We start from the raw sequence: 25,326 nt of genomic DNA on the forward strand, positions 1-25,326 counted from the left end.
GCTCTGGGCTTTTAAAAATATTGAAACAATTTTCTCTCCATACACCAGAGACGATCTCAGCTCCATGACTTCTCATTGTTCTCGGCTGATTCGATCTTCATTTATTATCAAAATAATCGTTTCCCAGCACAGTCGACCTCTGCGCTTCGGTCCTTTACTGACCCTGAAGATGATAATAACACATTAGCTAGAGTTAATTTATTCACACAAATTATTGTCATCTAAGAATCTTACTTTTTTTGCTGGGAGATGAAGACGTATTTAAAATCAGTTCTCATGAAAAGGTGCATCCAGCTGAAAAACGGGAAGTTGAGGGTCAGAGCAAATATCATAAAGCCCGATAACAAGTTTATTTAGAAGAATAACACAAATACAATTTCCAATTTAATGCACCTATTAAAAAAAACTGCCGTACATTTGTTTTGTGAATACGGTCAAAAGAAAATACACTGAACCGAAAGCAGGAAAACAATAATCTGTTTGGGAAACTATATAGAAATAATGTTGAATCATATTTACTTAAATGAAAAACGTTTCCTGAAATAATTTGCTCCTAGTTTGCTCCTTTTGGCCCAAACTCAATATTTGTTTGTTCAAAACCAAATAAAAAACAATTCAGGGTTCTCTGGGCTTCCCATATATTATGGAGGGTGATGAGTGCCACAACATTATAAATAAATAACTTATAATAACTTCAATTATTTATATTTTTAATACATTTATTAAAACTGGAAATAAATACACAATTTATATAAAATATATAACTTGGTTATGTATTTCCAAATATATACAATTAGAATATGAACCTTAATTAAATGTAATGATTTAATTTTAATGTCGTAAATAAAGTTATTTTAGGATTTAATTATTGATTTCTTTTTTGTTCAAATAAATACATTTTCTTGAGTCATTATGATGACACATAATTCTGTATTTAATAAGTTCTGTATTTATTTCATATTTCAAGGAATTAAAGACACATTTAAATAGTAATATTGTATTGTGGCACTCGTCATTCTCCGTACACAAAAATAAAAACCAGTTGTTTCCATTTGGGAAACAATCTTTTCTATACAGTTTGAAAAAAAAAGGCTTAGAGAGGACTGAACTTCTTACTTATATATTTAATATCATCAAACAAACGTCACATAAAAATAATCCAAGTGACTATTAAACACCTTTTATAAGATAAGATAAACACAATAACTAGAAAAACTATAGAGAGGCTATAAATTCTCTATTACTTTATTAAAAACTGTTGAAATTTAGTACAATATAATATTTTAAAATTTTTAAAGCACATAAAAACACATTATGGATAAACATTTAGAAAAGTTGATTAAAAAAAAGAAGCAATTATGATTTAATAGGGAATCTTTAAAAGAAAAGACGGAAGAAGATGATTGAGCGCTGACTTTGTTTAAAAGAAATCATTTAATGGAATAATCTGGATAAAACACCAAAGAATAGATATTTACACTTAAAAGGACATTACTTAGAAACGGGTTATGCTGCGAATTTGTCAGCTATGCCTTATTGTAATGCAAAGTAATAATCATGTCAAATTGTATTTTTTCTTTTAAGAGAACGCAGAAAATAAACCTTAAGTATAACGTGGCTCAGTTTTGGAGGACAGATATTTCATTGTACTATCTTTTTTGTTTAATTATTATTATTATTATTTTTATTCTTCTGTTGTTGATGTTTTGATGTTTATAAGTTAAGTATAAATGTGTTGCTTGAGGTAAAGGAGCAGAAAACAGGATAATTATTTTTGGTTGAACTCAACAACTTGCATGAAAAAAATTTAATATTAAATAAAATATATATTTTTTTCTTATTTGGTAGAAAAATAACGAGAAATCCAAACCAACCTGGCCCTTTTTTTAAAAAGACATTTGGTCCTGAAACCTGATGACTACTGAGGGATTAATTAGTTCCTGATTGGTTTCCCAGGTAACCAAGCAGTGCTCCCATAATCCGGTTGGGCTGGGCATTTCCCAGTAAGTACTGGTTAACTACCCGTTACTTCCTGGTTGGTCTCCTGGCGTTTTCTAGTTAATCAAATTTTGTGTTTTTTACGTAAACAGTTAGTTATAGTAACTTTCCTGCCAGTGATCAAAATTCATCCATTTTGAAAAGTTTTTTAAGCTCTAAAGCAGGAAAAAGTCCCAGACCATCACACCACCACCACCATGTCTGACAGTCAGTGTGATGCTCTTTATCTGAAATGTAATATTTATAATACGGGCATCTAATGCGTTCATGTTCCACAGAACATTTTTTTCTAAACCTCCTGGAAATCAGGAAGAAATGTCAGTAAACAAGTCTTTTAGTTGCTGGTAAAGATTCTCAGTCTTCCAGGTCATAAAAAAAAAGAAAATGAAAAACGATCCACTGGACTTTGTTTCCAAGTTTAAAGATGTCTTCAAACTTGGGAACAAAGTCCAGTGGATCGTTTTTAATGGTCCTTTTTTGTTAAGTCTTTGGATCAGAACCAATGTCCCCCTCAACTAATTAATCCCTGCAGTTTGTTTCCTTAAGTTTTGTTTTTCATCCTGTTTTCTCCCATTAATTGTATTTTCATATCAGGCTGTATCATATCTTTTTAATCCAGCTGCCAAACTCACCCGGAGCCATAGCTCTGTTGAACCATCCATTCCACCTGCTCTTAGCAGTAATGATTTTATGGGATTCTTTATAAATAAGATTGATCTTATTAAAAATAAGATCATTAATACTCCTCTATCTACGATTGGTTTATCTCTGGAAGGTGAGGCAGCATCTGAGGTAGCCATAGAATCTGAACCGGGATTGGACTGCTTTGATCCAGTTTTACAGTTTCTTTTTTTCTTTTTTTACATATTCCTATTTGTTAACATATTCATCCTTATTTTAGATGAACAGTTAAGGATTTTTGTAAATAGTTTTTAGTTCAACTTTCCCGTGAAGCTGGTTGACCATTGCCTTTTGCACTGCAAAAAATGTAAATCTCAATAAGTCATTTTTTCTTAAATTAAGTGCATTTTTTCTTGAATTACGGAGGAAAGTGTGACACTTTGCCAATGGAACAAGACAATTTACATTTAAAATAAGAAAAAAACTATTGCACTATTGCATTGTCTTATTTCAAGTGTATAATATCTATTTATCTTATTTTAAGAGTTCATCTTATTTACGGTACCTACTCAAATTAAGGGTAAATGCACTTACTTTTAGACTTTTTTACTCATTTTTAGATCATTTTTGCAGTGTGTATCTATGCTTCTTTTTCTATGTCTGCTTCTGTCTCCTTGAATCCCAGTCGGCCTCAGCAGATGGCCGCTCACACTGAGCCTGGTTCTGCTTGAGGTTTCTTCCTGTTAAAAGGGGATTTTTCCTCTCCACTGTCGCTACAAGCATGCTTAGTGTGAGGGATTGCTGAAGAGTCAATGAGTCGATGCAATCAGCTGGTTTTTCTAGGATAGAAAACTTTGAATCAATCTGACTGGATGAACTGGAAAGTGTCTTAAAATGACGTGTTGTGAATTGGCGCTATAGAAATAAACTGAATAGAATTGAAATCATACAGCAGCTTTTTAACAGTTATCCAGGATCATTTCAGTCCTCCAGAGTTACTAACTGAAAACCCTTATCTTTGCACGGTGAATAAACACTGTTTGTGTCGAACATATGGCATTAATAGCTCAACGGTCACAGCAAGTTCAAACTCCCAGCGAGGAATGTAAACAGGACAACAGCCGTTAGATAGGCCCCTCGCTCCATTTCTGTTTGCCTACCAAGCTAAAACAGGCCTCTGAGCATCCGTCCTCCCTCAGCAGTGGGACTTCATTTAAGAGGCCGTTACAAAGATAAGGCTGAGGTGCTACAGCTAAAACATCATTTTGGGGGGTTTGTTTATAGTAGGTTGCATGTGAGGAGAAGGTATTTAAAGCTTGGTGTTTGAAAAGGTGATGCTTTTCTGCCGTTATTAATTTTCTGAGGAAAACCACCATCAGTGTATGAGAGAAGAGGTCCTTCCATCAAAGCAAATGATTTATTAAGCACCGTCCATGCAAATAGGAAGTAAAAGCATTGCTGAATACAGGGAAGTAGATTCAAATAGTTGTTTACTCATTCAAAAAAGAAATAACTGCATTAATACAAGGTTCCTCCAGCATAAGGTCAGTTAAATTCAAGACTTTTTAATTCCACTTGAAATAAAATATTAAGACCAACTTCATAAGAAAAAATGGGTAGCAACAAATTTACCCAAATGTTTATTTCAGTTTAAAACCATTGCTTTCTGGCCCACTAGAAATTTTTAAAATTTTGAAAAACTTTGAAATGGAAGAAGCTAAAACACAGAAATAACTGATCGATTTTTATCAACTGTGTGACTCCACTGCCTTGATTCCCATCACGCCCATCTTGAATGACTTTGTGCAGAAAACTATTGGCTTGATAAACCATTTTTATTACATTAGATGCAGGGGCGGATTTAGGAAAATTGGGGACCTAGGCAAAGACAGGCAGAGGGCCCTTTTAAATGGGAAGACAACACATAAAACACACCCATTCATTTTAATAAAATAGACATCCATTATTTCTTCTACGTTTTTCCCTCTCTTCTTGTCCCTTTTCTTGCTGTTTTCTCTCTGTTTTCTTTTGTCCCTTTTTCTTTTCACAATGAGAATGCACTCAGCTGACTTTTCATGTTGTTTTATAAGGAATGAAAGCCCATTCATCACTACGCCCATCCTAACTTAGCTGATTGCTCCTTCCTGTCCTTCTTTTCAATGTAGACAAGCCATGATCTGCTTATCTGTTCTCCATTTTTCATTTGGATGAAATAATAGCTGCATGAATCATGACAGCAGACAAGATAGAGGAGAGCAGGAGGCGGGGTTACCAATCTACTTGCTGTTTTAGGCTATGTTCACACTGCAGGCCTTCCTGTGTGAACTGCAGTCATAGAGCATGCGCAGCAGAGGACGCAATGCCGTCACAGGCCAGCGTGCTCTTTTTTTTTTCCGGAAGTAAACATGGATGGTAGTGCCAGCGTGCATCTAGCGATCTTTTCCAACCATAAAAACACAATCTTTTCAATATGGTTAAACATAAATACTGCTCTCCGCATCATCATCTGCCATGGTTGTTGCTATTCTTGTCGCTTCTATGTGGCAAGAAGCAGAAGAGTGACCTTTGTCGCGTTTTAATGGCGTTCAGGTCGAATTAATGCGACCTAGCCGTTCAGACACAGGTTGCATTTAAAAAGATCAGATTCGTATCGGATTCAGGACCATAGAGCGGGCTGGGTCGGATTGGAGTTTGCTGCTTTTAGATGTTGTCTCCAAAGTCTCCAGTAGCAGAAAAAAGTCTCTAGATTTGGCGCTAGGAGCTTTTTAGAAATCAAAGTGCTAGAGGGGTCTGAAAAGTGGCTAAATATAGCGACTAAAGCGCTAAGTTGGCAACACTGCTCTTTGCATGGTTTGTTTTCAAATGGTTTGCTGCTGTCTGTTTGGACCTTTCTGAACATGTGCAGCAAATGGACTGATCCAATATGGTGGACACTGAAGGGGGGGGGGGGCTGAGACACACTGAATATTATCAGCGTTCTGATGGCATTTTAGCCAAAGGATTTGTATCAAAAACATAATTAATGTGCACAAATAAGGAATAGTTGTATTAACCATACATGGAAACACAGTTTTATGGGGCCCCCAGAAACCTGGGCCCCTAGGCAACTACCTAGTATTGCCTGATGGTAAATCCCCCCCTGACTCTATGGTCCGGCCGCAACATCGTTTTTATTGGTTCCGCTATCGGGTTCCAGAGAGACGTTCGGTTGATGGGGAAAAAAATTATTGTCAATTATTTTAATGTTTTATATGAATTACAAAAATAAAATCTTATTTATGGCATGGAAACAATTTTAAGACCTATGAAAGACTGATTGAAGACATTTTAATACCAATTAAGGCCTTAGCTTTCTATTGAAGGACTCAATGCCTTTTAAGATCTTTTAAGAATCTGTGGGAACCCTGTAATGCAACAGAAAAATAAGTGTATACTGTTTGAAATGAAAATAGAATAACTAAGTCAGAAAAATAACCCTTTTATTTTAGTTGGCAGGATATAATCAGTCAGTTTTGCTCAAAAATATTCGCAGAGTTTTAATCTATTTTAGAGAAAACCACAGAAATACTAAAAGCTCAGTTATTCTCTATGAAATTTGTATTTTTATTTACTGGGGTGATTCTTTCTTTAGAATAATTTAAAATTGTTATGATAACAAAATAAAGCTATCATAATAATGATAATAATATTGATTATAATAACATAAAACCTTAATAAAGAAAATGTAAACTTTCTAAGAGGAAATATCTGGAAACAAAAGTTAGAAGAATAAAGACTTTTTATGAAAAAGAAAAATATCAAAAGCAAGATCTTAGTTAATGTCAACATCTACAATGTCTATATTACTTTGGAACAAAGAGGGAGTCTGGCTTAAAATGACACAAACAGAAACAACAGTAAAATCAAACTGAATATAACAGGAAGAGTCAATGAGCTTCTTTTGGCAAATAATCGGCTATAAACAGGGAAGACTGAACAAATTATTGGGTTTTAATGAAAATATGACTAGTTTCTTTTAAAAGTTTTTGTGTTTTTCATTCTCGTTTTTTACAATTAAAAATAAAAAAGGGGAGAAGATATCTGTTGGTGTCTTTGTCCAAAGTAGAATTTTCCAGTTAGGGTCAGATCAGTTTAAATAATTCAGACTTTAAACCCGGATTTATTAAAAGTGAACCAGATTGTCGTCCTTTTGTTTTCATAGAAAGCTAAACGTAGAGTAAGGTGATCTAGACATCGCAGTTCTCCCTAAAAAAAACCTTTATGTGTTGTTTATCATCTGTTTAGTTTTTCTGTTGGGGATCAATACGTTGCTACATAAAGAGTTTTTTCATTTTATTATACAAAAGTAGCCATTCAAAATTATCCACTTTCCTTGGCTGGAAGTTGGAGGGGATTGCTGGGAGTTGCAGGGAAGTGGGCTGCCATTCGGCTGGCTTTTGACTGGGAATGGCCGTTTTGAACGGCTGCTGGTGTAACTATGTTTAAGAAAAAGTTAAAAATCTGCTCTCTTCTTATTTCAGCTGCTTTTCTAATTTCCACCATTCAGCTTCTTCCGTGGGATTCATGTTATCATTTAACCATCGTGATCTCCAGACGCTGTCTCACCTCTGATCTCAAAACAAGTAGAAATTTATTCTAAGCAGTGTACTTATTATTTCTGAGAAGGAAAATTGATTTTTTTTTACCTTAAAAATAAGATAATTAGATATTATGAAGTTTTTTTTCATTACTTTTTTTTATTTAAATGTAAAAGGTCTTATTCTGTTGACTTCACTCACAGTCCACCAGACCGGTTCTATTCCTGCCCCCATCTCTCCAACTCTAGCCAATAGAGGGCGCTAGGGCGATGCCCCACCAACCCCAAGGACCCTGAGCATAATTTAATTTAATTTGAAAATAAAATGGTAAATATTTCAAAATATATCCATATGTATTTTAGATGTGCCGGATGAATATTTAATCTTTAATGACTAGTAAAGCTTCATTTCATTTTTCGGTGGATAGGTGACCCATTGACTTTCGTTAAAAGTTGCCAATCCGCAGTAGCTCCTCTTCAATTCAAATGTAATGGAGAGCAGCGACCTGAGGTGACAGGAAGTGTATTTGCTCACCACCTTCCGCTACAGCGCTAACGTTTTGCAGGTGATTGACAGGTCGAGTCAGGGGAGTTAGAGATGCATTGGAGAGAGAGAGAGAGAAAAATGGTGCAAGAAACGTCCTTTTCCAGGCCCCGTTTGAGCTCCAAGGCTTGGCTAGCTGCATGCAGCGAGGCTAAAGCTTTATTCTGCTTTCCCTGCCTCCTTTTTCAAACTTCAGGATCTGAGCCAGCATGGATAAAGACAGCTAGAACTGATTTAAAGCACTTTATATAAAAGGCAAAGAAGAATGTGGAAAATAATATAATATAGTCTACTTTTTCTAGATGTTTGTTGATTTGCACAGCTGCTCTTAAATAAACACATTCTCAGAAAAGAAATAGCTTTTACATATTTAAAATATATAAAGCTGACTAATAGATTCTCCATTATTAAACTGCTACATTATTTCTTTAGGTTTGTGAAACAATATTGGACAATGCTAAACACAGATTTACCTTCACAGCCTGAGAAGGGTAAGATCTATATACAAAAATAAAGCTGGACATGAAATTATGTTTTGTTTTTATAAAGTGTTTTTATCATGTTTTTTTTTGTTGGCATTCATATAAATATACTGGTGTGGTAACTTAGTATATTCTATTTTGAATTTATACCTTTGAGACTTTTTATCCCCTGTGATTTTTTTTAACAATATCTTTATTTATTTTTGTTATACAAAAACAATAAACTTTATTACGTTTGGTGCATTACAGTCCCATCCCTCCCACCCCATGAAAACAAAGTAAGATGTCATATACATGCTGAATATTTTAAAGCTTAAACTTACAGAATCTGAGCAAGTGTATTTAGTTGAACCAAAAGGTTTCCAAATTTATTCACTCCCAAATCAAATTTCTCCCAAATCGCATTGAAAAAATGATGTTTAATATCTTTACATTTGAATCAAGAGGTTTTTATTCAGACATTCATTCTGTTTCACTCGGGTTTCTATATGCAGCTTGAAAAGTTTGGTAGTTTTAGATAAAAAAGCTGCTGATTTATTTTCCTGAAATAGTTTTATTTCCATAATTCTCGTTTGGATGCTGTTGTATCTTTAGATCCTGACTAAACCCACTTATAAAACACAGGAATCTTCTTTTAAAACAAAGGCTGAAATTAAAAAGTCTGCTTTTGTTTTTATTAGACAAAAGTTTTTATTCTGTTAGATTTCAGTAAGTTTCTTTTCTTCTTGTGTCAAATATCAAAGCGATTTCTTTAAAAGACATCAGTTTCTCCCCGGTTTAAAGATCTATTTCCCAGAGTCTTTTCTTTCCTCATATTTGGCTTTCTGCATCCCTCTTTCCTGGTTTAAATTAGGAATTTCCCCAAAAAATCTCAGTTAAGAAAAGCTATCATTCATATTCTTCAATCTTATTACCGATTAAATATAAATCATATTTTGGATTAAAGTATCATAGATTTGTGGTTTCAGTTTCTCTGAATCAGCAGGTTTAATGGCAGCGTTGAAATTGATTTAATATCTTTTATAGACGGAAAGATAACTTAAACAGTTTTTTATAGTTATTTGTAAATGTATTGCTTGAGGTGAAGCGGCAATTACTGATTAGCTTGAGTGAGAAATAAAACATTAATGGATATCAGTTACATAATACATAATAGTCCTGATCCAGATTAGCTTTGCTTTTTTAAAACTGTCCAGCAGGGGGAGCCAAAGGTTTGTTTTGAAACATTTAAATGAATTAAGGCAAGAGATGAACAACTATGGAGTCAGAAAAGGGTCAAAATGTTTATAAGCTTCTAAATCTTAGTTAAAAAACAGAAAAAAATAGAAGTTGGTGTCAAATTTTTACCTTATAATGTGAGAAACTAAAAAATTAAACATAAAATAATAAGAATTTAATCTAAATTCCATTTATTATTTTAATTACAGATGCTATTTTTTATTTCTTTTCTTTATTGCAGTTTTAGATTTTCCGATTAAAATCCAGTTCTTTCAGTTTCTTTCTTTTTTTTGTTTCAAATTGCTTTTTCAGTTACAGGATATTGTTTAACGCTTACAAATCATTTTTTTTCACCTTCAGATTTTGACCTCAGCGAGTGGGCGGGGAAATATGATTGACAGCTTGCTGCAGCGCTCCAGACTTACACTTAGACATTAGACAACTTTGACCTAATTTCGTTTTTTGCAGCTTTCAGACAGTAAATGAGCAGCAGCTTAGCAGTGAAATGAAATGCCCCTTTGATTTAAGTTCCCACAGTCCATGAATGCAACATGGAAAGGGACATCTCTCCAATGCTGCTGCAAGCTGTCAGTCACATAGCCCCGCCCACTTCTGTCAGATTGGGGTTAAAATCTGAAGGAGAAAAAAACTGATTTGAAAATGTAAAAAAAAAAATCCTGACATGGAAAAAGCAATTTGAAACTAAAAAAGAAATAGAAATTGAAAGAAAGGGATTTGGATCTGAAAATCCAAAATCTAAAACTGCAATAAAAAAGAAAAAAAAGTTTAATTAAAATACTAAACTGAATCATGAGTTTTTTTCAAGTTGAGGGGGAAAATTTAGATTTAATTCTCATTATTTTATGTTTGCTTTTTTCGTTTTTGAGATAAGGTAAAAATTTGACATTCAATATTAACTTTTTGTCAATATCAGTTTTTTTTCTGTTTCAACTTTTATTTTTTCCAGTTTCAACTAAGATTTATGAACATTTTGACCCCTTTCTGACTCCATAAATATCCTTCCAATATTCTCAGGGTTTCTCCTTCTAAACTGTTAAAATTCGTTGATAAAACGTTCTGAAAAACAACAGATTCTCTGGTATCTAAACTCCTGATCTTGATCAGCCTTTAATAACAGGAGAGATTATTTATTCTCTGTGATTTAAACTTTCATTAATGATGTTTTATCTGTTTTATCATTGGTTTTTATATTCATTTATAAAGGAACCAAAAGTGGTTTTAAAAACAATTTTTTATTCTTATTACTAAATTGCTCAAAATCAAGGGAAAATAATTGCATTTTGACATTTTCACCATTGCTTTCATTAGCTGACATTTCCTCCAACATGAGAAGGAGATGAGTTAAAAAGTGGAAGAGCTGTTATTCTTCATATCAAACATTGAGAAATGATAAGAGACATAATTTAACACAACAGCTTCTTCTGATTTCAGATTTCCAGGAGGTTTAATCAACAGACTAGAATTTTTAATCCTTCTTTTCATTATGAGGCGAGTTCATCAGCTCCTAGGAGCCAAAACATTTATTTGAAGCTTTGTTGCTTTAATAAGACGGTTTCCATATCATGGTTATAATACTTAAATATAAAGAAAAAAAATGTTCTGAACTGAAATACAAAGAAAAACTATAATAAATAAAATATAAATCATTAATTGTTGATTAAACTAATGAGACTTTAAAGATGTATACCTTCAGTTTTTTGTGTTTATTGTATTTTTATTAGCCTTCATCATTAATGTGAAATGTTTTTTTTTTCTGCAAATCTCAGATAAAGTCGCTGTATGTGAACCAGATTTAAAATAGGAGCCTGCGTTGAGTTTTAATACTTATAAACACGATTTCAGAAATTCCCATTTAAACTGATTCAAAATAACCAAAGGTGTCAGTTACAAAGCACAAATACTTTGTTACTTTACTTAAGTAGAAATGTTGCATTTCTATACTTTACTGGAGTAATTATTTTTACTCAGCTTTATACTTTCTACTCCTTACATTTTAAAAATAGAGCCATTAGTTTTGTTTTATTTAGGTTCTTTTTTTCGTTATGACTTGTTGGTAATTCAAAAAAAATATAAAACCCATCAAAATAATTTCTTTTATCCAGACAATTAATTTCTTTGTGGTCGGACTCGGGGCTGCTCAGTGGAGCAGTGGGTAGCCCTGCTGCCCTGCAGCAAGAATTCCCGGCCTTTTTCAGGCCTCTTTCTGCATGGAGTTTGCATGTTCTCCCTGTGCATGCGTGGGTTCTCCCCAGGTACTCCGGCTTCCTCCCATAGTCCAAAAGCATGACTGTTAGGTTAATTGGCTTCTCTAATTTCTCCTTAGGTGTGTGTGTGAATGGTTGTTTGTCTCTGTGTTGCCCTGCGATGGACTGGAGACCTGTCCAGGATGGACTCCGCCCCTTTCCCATAGACAGCTGGAGATAGGCACCAGTACCCCTCATAACCCCGCTTGGGATAAGCATGGATGGATTGATGGACTTGGTGCTGCCCCAACTTGTTGCTCACCACATACCAAAAATAAATAGCTTTTTAAAAAGGGTGAAGCAATGTTAGATTTGACACTGTTACCATTCTTTATAAAACGGACAAAATTAAGTCTAAGGAAGTCATCATCCAGAATTGTAGAAAAATCTTTAATTAATTTTATTTTTAAACTTTAAACCGTTTTAAAAATGGTACTTTTACACTTTTACTTGAGTAAAAAGCTGACATTTCTTTTCTCCAGCTTTGACTGTCATTACAGTGTCAAAAGTACAGAGCAATGAAATGAACTCTATGCATTTAACCCATCCCATTGGGGAGGAGTGGGCTGCCTTTGTGCGGCGCCCGGGGAGCAGTGTGGGAATAAGAGTGGCAGTCTGTGGGAGTGGGGCTCAAACTCAGAACCTCAGGATTCCAAGCTCTACTCCCTAATCACTGGGCCGCCACCCCCCTGAAGACACATCTCTATCTACTTAATTTTTAATCAGCTGGATCTAAACGTCTACTGGAGTAATAAACACTTTTGCACTGCAAAAATGATCTATAAATAAGTCAAAATGTCTTAAATTAAGCATATTTACCATTCATTTGAGTAGGTAAATGAGATGATTTGCCAATGGAATGAGTATTTTTACTCTTAAAATAAGATAATTTGATAATATACACTTAAAATAAGACAATGAAATAGTTTTCTTCTTTTTTTTAATGTAAATTGTCTTGTTCCAATGACAAAGTTTCTCACTTACCTCCTCAATTCAAGTCAAAACAAATTTATTTTACCTCAATAAGCCTGTATCTCTTTAATCATGTACAAAAAAACTATTTCATTACTTATTTATGGAGATTTTTGAGGCGTATGGCTGCATGACCTTAAATACCGGTAGATGTTTTTTTTGTACATGGCTAAAGGGATGCACGCCCATTGAGCAAAAATGAGCTATAAATATGTCAAAATGTCTTAAATTAAGCTTATTTACCATTCATTTGAGTAGGTAAATGAGATGATCTGCCAAAGGAATGTGGATTTTTACTCTTAAAATAAGATAATTTGATACTTGAAATAAGACAATGAAATAGTTTTTTTCTTATTTTACATGTAAATTGTCTTGTTCCAATGACAAAGTGTCTCACTTACCTCCTCAATTCAAGTCAAAACACTTATTTTAAGAAGAAAAAAGACTTATATCGATTTGTTTTATTCCATTTTGACTCCTCTGAACAAAATTAAATTAGAAGAAAAAGGGGGACAACTAAATACAACTAAACTAGATTGAAAAATGCAAAACCAATATAACCTTGGTCTGTATGAGGCAAGATGAACCAAGTTTGATATCTTCTTGTTTTCATATCACAGCAAAAACTGGTCTAAAACTCAAACATATCTTTCAACGAATGGCTGCACTGCAAAAAAATGAAATCTAAATAAGTCATTTCTTCTTAAAATAAGTGCATTTTTTCTTGAATTAAGGATTTAAGTGAGACACTTTGCCAATGGAACAAGACAATTTACACTTAAAATAAGAAAAAACAATTGCATTGTCTTATTTCAAGTGCGTTTTATCTAGATACCTTATTTTAAGACTAAAAATACTAATTCCATTGGCAAATCATCATATTTACCTGCTCAAATTAGGGGAAAATTTAAGAAATTTTTACTCATTTTGAGATCATTTTTGCAGTGTGAATCGGAAGCTAACTGCAAAAAATCTGAATCTAGCTAAGTAATTTTTTCTTAAAATAAGTGGATTTGTTCTTGAATTGAGGAGGTAAAAGAGACATTTTGCCAATGGAAGAAGACAATTTACATTTGAAAATAAGAAAACACAATTGCATTATCTTATTTCAAGTGCATGTTATCTAATTATCTTATTTTAAGAGTAAAAATACTCATTCCATTGGCAAACTATCTCATTTACCTGCTCAAATTAAGGGTGAATACACTTAATTTAAGAAATTTTTACTTATTTCTAGCGCGTTTTTGCAGTGTATAACAGGACGCATGAACTTAAGAAGTCTGCATTCGCACTGGTGTTAGGCGAACGCATCACAAAGACTTAGCATGTGGGAAAAACCAATAGAAGATGAGCTCCCCACGACTGGCAGCCAATATAATTAGGACAGCGTGGATGAGTAAATATGTGCATATGTTTATTAGCATCCGGTCTGTCCTCAGTGATTCATTTGGAAAAGATGAATGTTCCTTCATTCTCCTGTTGGTACAGAGTGATTAGTGTAGATGACCCTGGACTGGTTCTGACGCCTCTATACACTGAAAAAAAAATCTAAATCTAGATAAGTCATTTTTTCCTAAAACAACTGAGGAGGTAAGTGAAACTATTTGCCAGTGAAACAAGACAGTTTACATTTAAAATAAGAAAAACCCTGTTTCATTGTCTTATTTCAAGTGTATATTATCTAATTTCCTTATTCTGAGAGTAAAAAATCCTCATCACGTTGGCAAATCATCTTATTTTTCTGCTCAAATGAAGCGTAAATGCCCTTTATTTAAGACATGTTGACTTATTTCTAGATCGTTTTTGCAGCCCCATGAGGAGTCTCTGGCTACACTGCAAAAACGAACTAGAAATAAGTAAAAATTTATTAAATTAAGTGTATTCACCCTTAATTTGAGCAAGTAAATGAGACAGTTTGCCAATGGAATGAGTAATTCTACTCTTAAAATAAGATAATTAGATAATATGCACTTGAAATAAGACAATGCAATTGTGTTTTCTTATTTACAAGTGTAAATTGTCTTGTTCCATTGGCAAAATGTCTATTTTACCTCCTCAATTCAAGAACAAATGCACTTATGTTAAGAAAAAATGACTTATCTAGATTTAGATTTTTTGCAGTGTATGCCCCTGCACTGGAAAAACGATCTAGAAATAAGTAAACATTTCTTAAATTAAGTGTATTTACCCTTATTTTGATTAGGCAAATGAGATAGTTTGCCAATGCACTGCAAAAAACATCTAGAAATAAGTAAAAAATGGCTTAAATTAGGTGTATTTACCCTTATTTTGAGCAGGTAAATAAGATGATCTGCCAATGGAATTAGTATTTTTAATCCTAAAACAAGATAATTAGATAATATTCACTTGAAAGAACACAAAGCAATTGTGTTTACTCATTTTAAATGTAAATTGTCTTGTTCCATTGGCAAAGTGTCTCACTTACCTCCTCAATGCAAGAAAAATTGCGCTTAATTTGAGCAAAAATTACTTATTTAGATTTGAATTTTTTGCAGAGTGGAATGAGGATTTTTAGTCTTAAAATAAGATAATTTGATAATATACACTTAAAATAAGACAATGAAATAGTTTTCTTCTTTTTTTTAAATGTAAATTGTCTTGTTCCAATGACAAAGTTTCTCACTTGCCTCCTCAATTCAAGTCAAAACGCATTTACTTTACCTCAATAAGCCTGTATCTCTTTAATCATGTACAAAAAAAATATTTAATTACTTACTTTATGGAGTTTTTTTAGGCGTATGGCGTCATGACCTTAAATAGATGTTTTTTTTGTACATGACTAAAGGGATGCACGCCCGTTGAGGTAGTTTAAAGTCTATTTTTTGAACAAAACTAAGGGGTTAAATGCAAATCTGACGTCTTGCGCATGCGTCATGACTATAGGTATGTTGGTCTGATGGGGTATGATCATCTGACATATGCTGGTGAAGATTCTCAGTCATCCAGGTCATAGTCGTTCCAAAAAACGTTAAAAAGAAACAATGCGCTGGACTTTGTTTCAAAGTTTGAAGATGTTTTGCTTCACGGAAGCTTTTTTCAATTCAGGAATAGTGTTGAGTTTCACGCTTTATAGAGTGGACAAAAACAAAGCCTTTTTTTTTTTTTTTTTTTAGAAAACATGCAAATCCAATCTCTGTTTCAATTTGCACACTGCAAAAAATGTTACTTTAACCCTATAATGCCAAATGTATCTTATTTGATACATACGGTTTCTGAAATGTTTTGCGTCTGACACCTTTTAAATTATTTAATGGTAAAAACTTTGCTCAAAATGCTATTGTACACAATCAGATATACCTGATAACAGCCAGTAGAAGACTACACAAAAATAATCTTGACTTATCGCATAGTAATAAATTATTAATATCAAAAATGTATTTCTGTTTTTTCTTTTTACATATTTTGTTAAAAGGGCAAATAAGGACTTCAAACCAAAAAAAAGTAATTTTCTGTTTTGTTTTATTCTTGGATCAGGCTTTAAAGGGTTAAATAAGTCATTTATTTCTTCAAATAAATGAGTTTTGTCTTGAATTGAGGAGGGAAGTGAGAGACTTTTCAAATGGAACAAGACGATTTACATTTAAAATAAGAAAAAACAACTGCATTTGATCCAATTATCTTATTTTAAGAGTAAAAATACTCATTCCATTGGCAGATCATCTTATTTACCTGCTCAAATTCAGGGTAAATAGACTAAATTTAAGACATTTTTACTTATTTCTACATAGTTTTAGCAGTGCATGTCCTCTAAACCAAAACAAGACTTTATTGGGCTACTGTATAAAGCCTTGAACTCATTATTTCTGACATTTTGAATTGAAAAATCTTCCCGAATGGAAGAGAAACGTCTTCAAACTTGGAAACAAAGTCCAGTGGATTGTTTTTTTTAACCTTTTTGGAATGATCACCTGACAGAACACCTGGATTCATTCATGCTTTACTAAAAAAAAAAAATGGACAGAAAGCAATTTCCAACAAAATTATAATCAAAACATGACTTTTACAGAATCCACACCAATTATTAGTTTCTAACAACTTTTTTTTGAGTCATTTCTACACACTAAACTATTAATCTGGGTCTTTCAAGACTCCAATCAAATCTCATTGTGACAGGCATTAGGGGATAATCCCCATGTGCCCTTACAGTCAGCCTGGGGGCCCCCGGGAAACAGCAGCGGTGCTCCTTCTCTGCTTCAGCCCGGTCGGCCTGAGAGAGCCGCCGAGGCTCATGGGCCTTCGCTCAGCGCGCCGGCTCCATGTCAGAGCTCCACCTTCACAGGGATGTACTGTCAGGATGGGACGCCGCATTTTAACAACCCAGGTAAGGAAGATAGGCCCCATGGATCTCTGGGTAATAGAGCGATTATACAGGAGGGGGGGGGGGGGGGGGGGGGGGGGGGGCTGCAGGAGGTCATATTTGTCTCTGGAGCTTAAACCTGAAAAATAGGGATGATTTTGGGAGAAAGTATAAAGTTTAGGAGCATCTAAACTAATCAGGGTCAGCAGATCAGGTCAACACCTGACTGAAGATTACAAAACACCAGTGGAGGGCGGTGAGGTCGCTATGGGGGGGTGCAGAAAACTGAAATAAATAAAGTAATAAACACAAGAGACAGATTTAAACAGTGCTGCTGTTGTTATTTAGCCAGAGTTTGTTGACAGTAATCAGCTTAATATCAGTTTTTTCTGCATAGTCGAGGTTTCAAGTCTGAATCTGAATTTTCCAGGTCAGAGGTCATAAAGACAGGAAATCACCTTTTTAACAGGACTATATCCTGAGTTTAAGTTCTGGTTTATGAATCTTTTTTTTTATGCAGACTGACGGAAGTTTAAAAACTTTAGAAAATGCACTGAAAAAGACAAGAGTTGGAGTGAGGCTGTTTGTCCACATGGTGGCAGCAACGAGTCATCAGAGAGGTTCAGTTGAAGGTAAAATATCACTGATTGAAGAACAAAGATCCTTTTGTTTTATTTAAGGCTTTAATTCTGCAGCATCAGCACTGCAGATGTAAATAAGTAAAGATCCTGAGGTATTAAACACAATATAGTGTAATATAAAAGACGGAATAAGGGTTTTTCTGCTTCATTTTACAGATAAATATGTATTTATTAGCTAAACACATAAAGATTTTACTATTGGGTCTGGATTGTGTTTCTATTTGTTTTATATGAGTACCTCTACACCCTGGTAACAATGTTAACAAATGAAATAATAAACAGTTATTTTATCAAAGAAGTAAAGTATCCCATGTTTCATTAAAAAAAAAAAACGAATTAACTTAAAAACAATAATTCAGTGAGAAAAAATAAAACCCAGCATTTAGAAATAACTGAATAAACTCAAACTGTTTTAATATTGGTAGCATTTTCAGGTGGGGTTGACAGAACGAGACAGATTAGATCATTGAACATAGTATTAAAGAAAAACATGAAGAATTAATATTTATTAGTCAGGAAACCTTCTGTTCTTTAAAGGAATAGTACACCCAAAACATGATTAGCTTTCATTTTCTACTCACCCCCATGCTGAACAACACTCTAGAGTACTTTTTTGATATCTCAAATGCATCTGGAGATCTGGGAGGCTTCTTGCTGTCTGCTGACATTCAAATAATGGAGGTCTATGGCGCCCGAGGCAGAAAGGTCCATAAAAGTCCACAAAAACGTGTCAATATTCCTCCATACTGCTCGTCCAATGTATTCCAAGTGTCCTGTGTGGGTAGCGTCCAGAATTTACTCGAAACGAAGTCATTTAGAATGTTTTTAGAGCATAAACAGTAGTGTATAGTATTTCCTGAAAGCGCGCACATGCGCGATCACGACGCTACGGAAGCCGGCAGACCAATGAATGTCATAGACCTATTGAATGTCAGCAGACAGCAAGAAGCCTCCCAGATCTCCAGATGCATTTGAGATATCAAAAAAGTACTCCAGAGTGTTGTTCAGCATGGGGGTGAGTAGAAAATGAAGGCTAATCATGTTTTGGGTGTACTATTCCTTTAATAACATATTTTCATACACCTTAAATTATTTCATACTTTTATTGCTGAAAGATTTAGCTGGAATAAAAGGAAAAGTGAAAGGAGTGGTGAGCATCTATAACGACCTTTACTCTGATACCTCTGATAAAATCCAATCACTAGAGTCACGGTTAAAAGGCTTCAGCTGGGAGACAATGATCCAGATGCACTGTGAACAGGGCCGGATTTAGGAAATGTGGGGCCCTAATCAAAGACAGGCAGGGGGCCCTTTGAATGGACATCCATTATCTGTTCTAGGTTGTGTCCCTCTCTTCTTGTCCCTTTTCTTCTTGTTTTCCTCTCTATGTTTTGTACTCAGCTGACTTTTCATGCTGTCTCTAAAGGAATGAAAGATTTTTTCCAAGCACTAAGCTCACTTAGCTGATTGCTCCTTCCTGTGTTTCCAAAAAGGCCAAAGTAAATAACCCAGTCCTTCTTTTCACTGTAGACAAGCCATGATCTGCTTATCTGTTCTCCATTTTTCATTTGGATGAAATAATAGCTGCATGAATCATGACAGCAGACAAGATAGAGGAGAGCAGGAGGCGGGGTTACCAATCTACTTGCTCTGGAGAGCAGAGTTCGCTGCTTTTAGATGTTGTCTCCAAAGTCTCCGGTAGCAGAAAAAAGTCTCTAGATTTGGCTCTAGGAGCTTTTTAGAAATCAAAGTGCTAGAGGGGTCTGAAAAGTGGCTAAATATAGCGACTACAGCGCTACGTTGGCAACACTGCTCTTTGCATGGTTTGTTTTCAAATGGTTTGCTGCTGTCTGTTTGGACCTTTCTGAACATGTGCAGCAAATGGACTGATCCAATATGGTGGACACTGAAGGGGGGCTGAGACACATTTAATATTATCAGCGTTCTGATGGCATTTTAGTCAAAGGATTTTTATCAAAAACATCATTAATGTGCACAAATAAGGAATATTTATATTAACCATACATGGAAACAGAGTTTTATGGGGCCCCCAGGGAACTTGGGGCCCTATGCAACTCCCCCCCTGACATGAAGGCCACGAAAGACCAAGAAACACAGCAGACAGATCAAGGAGAAGCAGATCTACCCTGAAGAGGATGGTAAAGGAAGTAAAACAGAAAAAAAAAAACTAAAGAGCCATGGCGTTTATCTTTAATTATCACTAGATTACCACGCCAGGCAGCTGGTTAAGAACTGATTCCTTTATCTGGAGATTTGTTATGATGCGTAACCATAGCAAGTTTTTTTTTTTTTTTCTTTTACACCTGGGAGCAGCTCGTTAACATCTCAAAAGCGCACTTTAAGTTTTTCTGCAAGTTCCAGCTGAGTTGAAAAGGAGGCGCTGAGGATGCAAAGCAAAGATGAGGAGAAGAGGAAGGAGGAAGAAATTCAAGCCATTTCTTCCATTTATCATTATTAGCAATGCAATATCTTTGATTAACAAGTTCAAAGAACAAACTGCACAAACAGCGGCTTTTTTAACCACCTCTCCCCTCATCCTCTGTTTGGTTCTCATTATTTCATTATTTATACCTAAAACTAATACGTTCGCAGTGATTTAATGTATGTAGCGTTAATCAGAGGAAAAATTAAAACTATTTTTGTCGCAATCATTGAGTCTGGGAGCGGCCATTTTTGCCCAAATATAGTAACCCCTCCCTCCTGCCATCTTCCAGCAGTGACGTCACGGTGCGGTAAGCCTAGCGCCATTCTCCCCGCTTTACAAGCTAAATCAATGGGAACTACTAGACACATCTGCAATCAGCCCGGTCCAGTCACATTCAGAATTCAAAGTATTTCAAATATGAAATTTTTACATACTGTTCAATAAAAATAAGTGTTTTGAGTAATTTTCATGTGAATGTGCTTTACTGGAGGCATCCATGTTTTTCAAAGAACACTACTGCCACCTACTGGTTTGTGACGTCACTGTGCGGTATCGGCTGTTGATCAAGTCCCAGTGCTGTATCTGGTGTTTGTCACAACGCGCTATTATCCAAGTCATCTTGAAATCATTCTTCTTCCAAATGTTGGCTACATATTACGGGTTTTTTCTCTGGCCAGAAGTTCGATGGCAAATCCTCCCTCTTCAAGTTGGCGATCCAACGACCAACCCGTCCGTGGAGGATCAGGAATCAGAAAGGTGGAATAACTCTTTTTTTCCACTTTTACCCGATGTATTCCAACATCCAGCTGCCATGCACGTGGGCATTGTCAGTTTCACTATAGCTCTGGTGAATTTCAATGGTGAAGTCCTCTGGAAATCTTCAATAATTGTTGTTGATTGCAGATGTGTCTAGTAGTTCCCATTGATTTAGCTTGGAAAGCTGGGAGAATGGCGCTAGGCTTACCGCACCGTGACGTCACTGCTGGAAGATGGCAGGAGGGAGGGGCTACTATATTTGGGGAAAAATGGCCGCTCCCAGACTCAGTAATCGCGATAAAATGTATTGTTTTAATTTTTTGTACTGATTATTCCTAAATTCATTAAATCACTGCGAACATATTCGTTTTAGGTATAAATAACGATCCATTGATTATTCTTGCTTAGCGGACTTTTCCTTTAATGCATCATTCATTTTGTCTGTATAGAACCTTTAAATCTGCCAAAAGGAGGCATTATATTCAACTCCTACAGGCTCCAATGATTTATTTCATATAGACAATGCTCTGTTTTTAATATTCAATCAGACAGACATTTTTTATATTATTATTTTCTAAAATCATCTTATGCAATAAACCTAGATCCTTTTTTCTTGTTCACTTTCCTAATTGATCCGGCAAATAAAAAGTTAAACCTAGCAAAGATGAAAAGCTGTTGGGTTTCAGCCCTAATGGTTTATTTACTGTGTTTTTGCTCAAAAACACTGAATTAATCTGCTGCACCACAGAGGGATTCTCTAAACAAGGAAGGACTGATGCAAAACAAAAAAATTAGAGCTGCAAATAACCATTATTTTTTCGATTAATCAGAAAGCAAAAGGTTCCTTAAAGTAGACTTGTGAAATTAAACCAGCTGAAACTAAAACTTTTCCATGTGAGAAGTTCTGGATAGAGAATATTGAATTTAATCTTAAATGCAAAAGGTTAAAATATAAATTTTAACAATATTGGTATAACTGCTGCTCTAAGTGTGTCGCTCTGTCAGCTAAATGCCTGTTTTAGTGCCTCTACACTCCAGTAAACGGTTAATCGATAATTAAATTAGTTGACGATTATTTCAGTAATCGATTAATCACGATTAATCTGATTAATTGTTACAGCCCTAGAAAAATATTTTTACAATTTAAAAAAATTCCTACAATTTTCATTGTAAGACACTCCAATTAAAGTGTTTAAGGATTCTTCATCTAAAAGTAGTAAAACAAATAATTCGTTTTACCCTCGTCAGACCATCCTGATCTCGCGAGCTTTCAAGGTTTCACTCGCAGATCAGTCTGGAGACTCTCTGTTAAAGAAAATTTGGAGCCGTTCACCAAACGAACGTCCAATCAGCGTTGGCTTTGAGGCGGGTTGAGGTGTGACGCAACGAGAAGCGCGACAGTTCAGTCTAAAGAACATGGCGGCTTCAGCCGATGAAACTAGCGTTAGCGTGGCTATCGAGCAAGTTTTATCGGAATTACAGAGTATTTCTTCACTGAAAGAAGAGCAAAACACTGCTCTGGAGGCTTTTCTCAGAGGAAAAGATGGTTTTGCTCTTCTCCCGGCTGGTTTCGGCAAGAGTAGCCTGGCTTGTGGTTGTGCACTGGAAAAGCGATCTAAAAATAAGTAAAAATTTCTTCAATTAAGTGTATTTATCCCTAATTTGAGTAGGTAAATGAGATAGTTCGCCAATGGAATGAGTATTTTTACTCTTAAAATAAGATAATTAGATAAATTGCAGTTGAAATAAGACAATGCATTTGTAGTTTCTTATTATAAGTGTAAATCGTCTTGTTCCATTGGCAACATGTTTCTTTTAACTCTTCATTTCAAGAACAAATGCTCTTAGTTTAAGAAAAAATGACTTATCTATATTTCGATTTTTTTCCAGTGTGTTTTCGTCGTCGCTCTGTTAGTACGTCATATGCTTCGTTGATCTGATTGGTTTATTTGGCCCGTCTATCACCAACATAGGCCAATCAGCTAAACAGTATTTTCGGCCCTTCCCAAAATTACTTCAACGGAAGGTTTCCAGATGGATTTGCTCCGCAAATCCATCTGGAAACCTTTAGCACTAAATATAAATTTAGAACATGACATCCAAAAAAGCATCAACATCAAACTTACACTTCCCATCAACAGTGTGGGAGGGATTCTCTAAACAAGGAAGGACTGAAACCATGATGTTAGGAGTCACACAACACCTGAGTGCAAGATATAAAGATTAACAAAAAGAAAATCTCAGTTTTGCTCAAAACATCTTTTCCTCTAGAAAACAAGATGTTGTGTGACTCCTAACATCATGGCGCCCTGGGCAGGGAGCCCTATTATCAAAAATAAATTCTCCTGGGAGAAACTTTTATAAATAAATCCCACAATCCCCAGCATACTTTTCAGTAAACTTTTATATTTTAAACTAAAGTTAAAGATTTAAATATTTATAACTTCAGGAATGGAGGTGGAGATACACCAGGAGGTCACAAAGCACTAATTCAGGGGTCGCTAGATTGTTTTCACAACTATTGGGATGTCATCCCTGAGGTATACGGAGGACTAAAATATATCATTAAATAAATAAATGTGCCATAAAGTATGTCTATGTAACATTTCTTTATTTATGTAATAGATTATAAAAAAAATTTAATGTACAAATTATTATAAAATGCACAATGAAATAATTAAATGCTAAATAATTTGAAATACATTAAAATTTGACATGAATTAAAAATCAGTAAAACTACTTAACATTATGTGCATAAATAGTAACTTTTTGGGTTTTATGGGGGGTTCTTGTGAAGAAGACATGAAAACACAGAGGTTGCCTGTAGAGGGCAGTGTGGGACGTTAAGGAGACCAGGGAATAACTGCTAAAAGGAGAAACTATTTGACTGATTCTCCTTCAGTTTCCCTTCAGAGTTCCTTTAGCTGCTGCTTATTAATGATCATTTCCATCCCCTTTAACTTGGAATAAAACGCTTATCAGTGATTATCAGGTTTGAGTTTTAGATGTTGCATTAAAAGCTGACAGATGTCAGAATAACAGAGCACCATCATCCCTTGTTTTCCAAGCAGAGGAGGTGAAGATGTCTGTTGATGGGCTGAAGAAGCTGCAGAGATAAAGAGCTGCTGAGAGCAGAGCTGCTGACAGAGGAGATTAGAATGAATTCTCAGCAAAACACGGTTAATGATTATCAAGCTTTATCAGACGCTGTGATTGATTTACGTCAAGCATGGCTCTTCGTGTTTATTGATGCAATTGTTTACTTATTTGGTGCACAGAGGCTACCTGGGTTTTATTTATTTTTTCACTGTGACTGGATGTGAAACAAGAGCAAACAGGTTAGGATGAGTTTTACACTCAGCCTAGATGTGTTTCAAGGGTGAACCGGCCTTAAGTTACTCTTTAAAGCTTTAAAATTAAACCTTAAATGCTTCGGGTAAAAGAAAGAGTAACTCTATATGACGATTTTCATTAAAAATGACCTTTTGTCCAATTGAGCTAATTTATTTTTTTAAATTTTCGCACTTGATTAGGTGAAACCTTTTTTAAAAAGTTATATTTTAAACCAACACAGGATGTTAAATCATCAAATCTTTTATATATTTTTTTTTGGTTTATTTATTTAAATAATCAAAAAAGAAGATTAAAGACCATTTTTTATTGAATTCAAATTTAAAAAAGCGTTAAAAACATTGTTTTCAATAAGAATCGTGACTGAAAGGCCTCTCAAGTGAAAACCAGCATCTGTAGATCTATATACTTTGGCTCTAGCGTCTTAAATGCAGCAAATTTATGACTAAATCAGCCCAAAAAATACATTTTTGAGCAAAAAAATAGTGTTTTCCTGATTGTAAAATCGCAGCACACCAATCAGTCTGCACAAATGAAACGCTCCTCGCCGCTGCGCCGCAGGGGCTTGCATAAGCTGGCTTATTTGCAGATAGTTATCTGTTGACAAGGTCTTTGCCATGACGCTCCACTCACCTATCTCCTCCATCTCCTGCAACCACCTCTTTCTTCCGGCCTCATATCTGCTGCAGGCAGCATATTGTCTCCGTCTGTTTTACTCTTATCAACACGCTCCTGGATGTGCCTCACATTTCCACTGTGTTGCAGATCTCTCAGAAACAATCCCCAAAACAGGACAGAGCGAGTTCCTCGTTTTCCTCCAGGCCACAGCCGTCATCTTTATTTCCTCTTTCCCCTCTTCCTTCCGCTGCCTTGTTCATTTTTTTTTTACTGTTTTGCTTCCCCTGCCACTTGCCTTGAGGGAAATGAAATGTAGTCATTGAGGAGAAGGTACAAATAGGCAGTGGTTGCAAATGGAGTTTGGTCAGTGGTCGGAGATTCCTATTCAGAAGATAGACAGGACTTTGCTCACAAACTGGAGTTTGAAGTTTCAAAGGGGAGAATCATACAAGTGTTACATCAGGTCTCGGCAATCCTTTGACTTTTAGCCCCGGGGCAGGAGTTTGGGTGACTGATTATAC

At 35.1% G+C, this 25,326-nt stretch overlaps 1 protein-coding gene and 1 long non-coding RNA gene across 3 annotated transcripts in view; one reads left to right on the plus strand and one right to left on the minus strand.

The window, feature by feature from the left end:
- Positions 1 to 25,260, minus strand: LOC119797515. Its single transcript, XR_005282596.1, has 3 exons — positions 24,821 to 25,260; positions 235 to 294; positions 1 to 163 (listed from the first exon to the last, which is right to left on the minus strand). It is a non-coding gene; the product is annotated as an uncharacterized LOC119797515 (long non-coding RNA).
- The window catches only part of hnf4a (hepatocyte nuclear factor 4, alpha), a 70,277-nt gene that overhangs the window by 12,169 nt on the left and 32,782 nt on the right, over positions 1 to 25,326 (plus strand). The window contains exon 1 of one of the 2 annotated variants that reach the window (XM_038306618.1): positions 16,828 to 17,017. The exons of the other annotated variant lie outside the window; for it this stretch is intronic. Within the exon in view, the coding sequence (XP_038162546.1) occupies positions 16,978 to 17,017 (40 nt within the window). The 5' untranslated portion in view covers positions 16,828 to 16,977. Of the gene's footprint in view, positions 1 to 16,827; positions 17,018 to 25,326 lie in introns of those variants that run through there. 2 annotated transcript variants of the gene reach the window in all.

This window comes from Cyprinodon tularosa, unplaced genomic scaffold (genome assembly GCF_016077235.1).
Source record: "Cyprinodon tularosa strain WSP-4 unplaced genomic scaffold, ASM1607723v1 ctg587, whole genome shotgun sequence".
NCBI classification, from domain to species: Eukaryota; Metazoa; Chordata; class Actinopteri; order Cyprinodontiformes; family Cyprinodontidae; genus Cyprinodon; species Cyprinodon tularosa.